The 5,935-nt window shown below is 43.2% G+C and overlaps 1 protein-coding gene across 1 annotated transcript; it reads left to right on the top strand.

Annotated features, from left to right (window-relative positions):
- The first annotated feature begins 2,939 nt into the window (after positions 1–2,939).
- On the top strand, positions 2,940–5,192 carry HOXB3 (homeobox B3). The gene is given in 4 exon segments (XM_032202834.1): positions 2,940–3,375; positions 4,428–4,478; positions 4,481–5,143; positions 5,146–5,192. Coding segments are annotated over 4 exon segments (1,197 nt in total).
- The last annotated feature ends 743 nt before the right edge of the window (positions 5,193–5,935 follow it).

The raw sequence follows: 5,935 nt of genomic DNA on the forward strand, positions 1-5,935 counted from the left end.
TATTATCGATAATAATTGAAATTAAACACCGGGCTATTCCTGTTTTCACCGGCTCCGGGCAATATTCCTTGGGAGGGGGCGGGGAGAGGGGAAAGGCGCTGCTCTTCTTCATAAACAGAGCCAGGTCGGGAATTTAGGATTTCCAACATGGAGGGAACGGTTTTACAGAGGAAGACATCCGCCTTAGAGTTCTACCTTCTTCCCCCGGGCGCTGGATTTCCCTTCGCCCGCAGCCCTCTCCCCTCTCCCCTTTCCCCTCCCCGATTTTATTTCCATGCCCCCGAAGCTTCGCCCCCAAAAGTTCCTGGCGAGGAGTTGTGGTTAAACGTTACGGCTGGCAGAGCGAAACTTGGAGCGCGAGGAGACCCCGGCAAGGACCCTGCCCGGCTTTAATTGGAACAGGAGATAATCGAATATTTATTATTCTGCCTGAGATTTTTTTTTTTAGAACAATTCCTTGGAGTAAATAATTAGGATTGCGGCCGTCCTCGGCAAAGATAAATGAGTGGCATTTGTGAGGCGCTGAGAGATGAGGTACAAAGCAAATCTCTGGAAGCCACAAGCGAGAGAGAGCTTTTGGGCAAAGGGGGTTGTAAATTTATTTTATGGGCTTTTTTTTTTTTTTTTTTTTTTTTTAATCGCTGTTATTTTTAGCTGTTTTCGCTGAACCTCTTCACTCGGTTCTCTTTTCAGTTTTTTTTTTTTTTTTTTTTTTTTTTTTTTTTTTAAGAAACCTATGCCAGACAGGAAGGCCTTGGAGAAATTCCCACCTCTGCCCTTCTAGACATTTTCAGCAAACCTATTCATAATAACAGCGCTGCTGTTTGTTAATTAATTCACAGCTTCTCAGCTAGGGTACTGGAGTATACTTTTTAATAAGACTTATTTATCATGGTGCGGGAACCAGAGGAGAATAACTCCCAGCAAAGATATAATTCTCCCTATAGACAATAACACATCTCGGTGGAAGATACAATACATATTTGGGAATGCATAAAGGATTTAATCAGTGTAAAAAGCAAACCAGTCCCTTCGTGGACACTGTCTGAAGCTGTATTAGAAGTATACGGAGGTTTCATCTGCCATGGCAGAGGAACACAGCAGTCAAGGAAGAGAAGGGAAGGGAAAAAAAAGATGTTATTTATTGTTGAGCTGTGGCTTCTGTTAAACCGCAGTACTCAGAAATATCACATTAGATTCCATCTCTGCAGATTTTATTTTATTTTATTTTATTTTATTTTATTTTATTTTATTTTATTTTATTTTATTTTATTTTATTTTATTTTATTTTATTTTATTTTATTTTATTTTATTTTATTTTATTTTATTTTATTTTATTTTTAGAGAATGAAAGAGCCCAGATGAAATTAAATATACAATAGATACAATTAAATATACAATGGATATCAATTTCAAAACAAAATGTTCAGTGGCTCCTTGCAAACTCTGAGCTGCAGAGAGAAGTTACTGCATTTTTAAAAGATGTTAGCTACACATCAGATTATTTTCAGTAATAATAGTTTTCATATTTCTGAGGGCATTTCTACTCTGCATCGTAGAGAAAGTTTTAAGCTAGAAAGAAAGAAAGAAAAGAAAGAAAGAAAGAAAGAAAGAAAGAAAAGAAAGAAGAAAGAAAGAAAGAAAGAAAGAAAGAAAGAAAGAAAGAAAGAAAGAAAGAAAGAAAGAAAGAAAGAAAGAAAGAGAAAGAAAAGGATGGAGAGAGAAAGAAAAGAGAAAGGTTTCATTTTGTGATCTGAGGTTTTGAAATGGGTTTTTATACTTCTAGGGCTTGGACTTGGGGAGAGAGGAATTATGGAAAATGGACAGGCTACAAAGTTAGGAGCAAATGGTCTGGTGACACATTTGTTTTCTAAGGGAAAAAAAAAAAAAAAAAGGCAATTAAACTGCTTTTGGAATTACATCTTGGCAACAATAGTTCCAGATTCAAGAGCAATGAGTACGGAGCAGTGCAGGCAACAAAGGGTATGTTTTCTAAATGCCAACCTGGTGCTGCCAAAGAAAGAGAGAGAGAGAGACCAACAAACAGGCCAAAGGAAGCACATTCTTGAATTCATGCCCCTGCTTAAATCTGCTTAAAATATTTGCCTCGAATTCCAAAGACACTGTGAGTCTCTGTGTAAACAGCAAATTGAGCCAACTGTGTCAGGACACTTTTTACCTGGATAAAACATATCAACTATTGGCTATTTTCAGTTTTAGAACAAATATACCAGAGAGTGGCCTTACAATAAACTTAGCATACTGTTCTGACTCTAAAACATGCTGTTGTTTTTTATGTCCGTGAACGGCTGATTTTAATAGGTCAGGGATAAGAAGGCATGAATCTCATTCTTCTCATGCTTGTAGCTAGCAATTATCTGTTCCATATTATTGTATTTACGTTAATGTGCACAACTGCACATGGATTTGCATGTGTACCCCCCCTCTGTGGGTATATGTGTGTATTCCTTTGTGTATATATAGAGAGATGAGTGATAAATACAGATGTAAATAGACATATAAAGATGTAACCACATGTACTTACTGAGCATGTGCGTAGTTATACAACCTTGTTGTTATGCTCTGAGAAAAAAAAGGGGCTAACAAACAACAACCAGGAAAACTATCCCCAAAAATCAGCTCAACATTTTTGCACTAAACATCTGATGAGCTTTCTTAGGCTGCACACAGGACAAAATCTGCTCAAAGCATCTGTTCACCCTGTTCTGCAGGACCCTATTCATGTCATGTGCCTTTCAGGCCCCAAGATGGATTCATAGGCTGGGGTACTATTATTGTGTGTTTCTCCTAACCTTTCAGGTCAGCTTCCAATAGACAGCTGGAAACGGCCTTGTCACGTGGCCTTGGGGTGCCAATGTTCTGCCATAGGGGTGTCAAGACCCTGGTAGCCAGAAAAATCATTTTGAGGAATCCCAGAGATGCAGAAGACAACATACTACGACAGCTCCACGCTCTTTGGGGGCTACTCCTATGGGAGCACCAACGGGTTCGGCTACGAGGGTCCACAACAGCCCTTCCAGCCAGGCTCTCATGTGGAGGGCGACTACCAGAGGTCTGCCTGTTCCCTCCAGTCCCTTGGCAACACAACCCCTCACGCAAAAAGTAAAGACCTGAATGGGAGCTGCATGCGTCCAAGTTTGCCCCAGGAGCACCATCCACCTCCAACTGTCTCGCCGCCCCCAAACCCTGCCACCAATAGCACCAGTAACAACAGCAATAACCAGTCAGGGAGCAGTAAAAGTGCCCCCAGCAAAGCCAACCTCAGTGCAAATGCCAGTCTCACCAAGCAGATTTTCCCCTGGATGAAAGAATCGAGGCAAAACTCCAAACAGAAAAACACTTCCCCTAGCACAGGTACACTGTTCTCCTGTTCTAACCATCCACTTTCCTAACTTGTCAGGTAACAGAGCCACTGTCCAGAGGGGTCTTTTTTGGAGGAAGGATGGGGGGGAAGGATCCAGCAAGGATCCAGGTGCTGGGCATGATCCCAAGGCCACTAGCCACACACACCGGCTGGGCCAAGCAGGCTTGGCCCATCCTGCAGTGCTGACCAAACCCTCGGTTTCTTCTGAACATAACCAGGGCACCTCGGGGAAGTGCAGCCAGGCGGCTGTACACAGCCAATGTCTGGCCATGCAGATGCAGACACCCAGTGATGTGCACCTCTGATCAATCTAGAGATGAGAAAGCCAAGTGCTTGTTTTCTTCCTTCCTCTCTGCCTCCAGACACAGCAGTAAACACGGTGCTCTCTGACTGTGTGTGCCTGTAGGGAGCATATGCATAAATACAAGGATATTTCTGCATGCATACACACATGCATCTCTAATGCAATCGCAGATAAAAAATCAGTATGAAAATAGCACTGTTGTGACAAATGAAAAAGCTCTGCAGCATGCACTTCACTACAGTAGTATTGTTTATCTAGTACATACATGCTTATATTACAAAAACATAGGTACAAATGCAATTTGGTGTTAAACAATGTGCGTGTAAATATTTCTGTTACACAAATATGAGCCGCACACAAGATGTGTATGTGTGTGTATTAACACCTTAATAAACAAAGTACCTCCCAACACTGACCCATGTTAATATTAATTGGCTTTGCAGTGAGTGCCCCCCTGCCAAATATTATTTTCTCAAAATTATCTGTTGAAAATAATCGACTCCTAAATAAATGGCCCTGGAATCCTTTTCTACATGACATGATCAAATTTTCATAAACCAGGGGCAGCTTTGGAGAACAGAACTCTTAATAAATGACATGATTATGGAGTGCAGGCTAATGCAAGGGGGTGAGGGACGGGGGGGGGTTGAACTCTTGTGCCTGTTCCAGGATTTATTAAGAAACGATGCATTCAATTTCTGCATGTAAGTAATTATCTTTTATTTCATTCGCGGCCAGCAGAAACCTGCAGTGGCGAGAAAAGCCCTCCAGGCTCCTCGGCCTCAAAGAGAGCCGCACAGCTTACACCAGTGCTCAGCTGGTGGAGCTGGAGAAGGAATTCCACTTCAACCGCTACCTGTGCAGACCCCGCCGTGTGGAGATGGCCAACCTGTTGAACCTCAGTGAGAGGCAGATCAAGATCTGGTTCCAGAACAGAAGGATGAAGTATAAGAAAGATCAGAAGTCAAAAGGCATGGGGTCTTCTTCTGGAGGGCCTTCCCCCACCAGCAGCCCGCCCCAGCCAATGCAATCCTCTGCCGGATTTATGAATGCCTTGCACACCATGAGCAGTAACTACGATGCCCCTTCACCGCCTTCCTTCAATAAGCCCCACCAAAATGCCTATGCCATGCCAACTAACTACCAAAACCCCATCAAAGGCTGCCCCTCCCAACAGAAATACACCAACACGGCCCCTGAGTACGACCCCCACGTGTTACAAGGGAATGGGGTGGCCTACGGGACTCCCAGTATGCAGGGAAGTCCCGTCTATGTTGGAGGTAACTATGTGGATTCTATGCCCACCTCTGGCCCATCCCTCTACGGCCTCAATCACCTGCCACATCCCCAGGCAGCCAGCATGGACTACAGCGGGCCTCCGCAGATGCCTCCGAGCCAGCACCACGGACCATGCGAGACCCACCCCACCTACACAGACCTTTCCACGCACCACGCATCTCTCAGGGCAGAATCCAAGAGGCGCCCAAGCTGACCCACCTGTGATAGGGAGCAGGGGACAGGCTCGAGCCAACTGGATGGGACCCAGACACGGGACAGAGAGGAGGCGAAGAGGGCAGGACTGGCTTCAGAAGCATTTGTGTCGAGCTATTTATTTATTTTTTTTTAATTTTGTTGGTTTTTTTTTCTTTCATTCTAGGTTTTTGTGCTTACCGTTATTATTTCTGGGTTCCGTTAGGCACAATTTTCCAGTCATTTCAGTATTTACTGACAAAAGCAGCTTTCTCTCTGAAGAGAGTATACCTCCTGTGGGTCAACACAAATGCTTCTGAAGCTGTTTTCGGGTAGATTTGTGGGAATCTAGCAGATTTTTTAGCAGCAACATCCTTAATTTTCAAACAAACTAACGATTACCAATGGTAATCCTTGGACAGTGGACAGCAGAATAGCCAGCCAGCCAAATCATAAACAGTTGGTGTCTCTGCATCTACAGAAACCTACACACCTGTCCATATAGGCAATCAAAAGAGATTCCCAAGAAAACTACCCTCCTCTTCAACTTCTTCTCTAGAAAAATGTTGTGCTTTCCTTTCCAGCCTTCAGAGGAAGGGCATCCTTTTTTGATGAGTAACTTCCCACAAATCCCCACATAAACTGCAAATATACACACCTGCCAACATGTAGAATTCACACTCTTCCCCTCTTACCCCACCTCCCCTCTCAAAAATAATTAAAAAAAAAAAAATAGAATAAGAGAGGTCTAAGAATTGCAAAAGGTTCAGGAAACA

This window comes from Aythya fuligula, chromosome 24 (genome assembly GCF_009819795.1).
Source record: "Aythya fuligula isolate bAytFul2 chromosome 24, bAytFul2.pri, whole genome shotgun sequence".
Taxonomy (NCBI): domain Eukaryota; kingdom Metazoa; phylum Chordata; class Aves; order Anseriformes; family Anatidae; genus Aythya; species Aythya fuligula.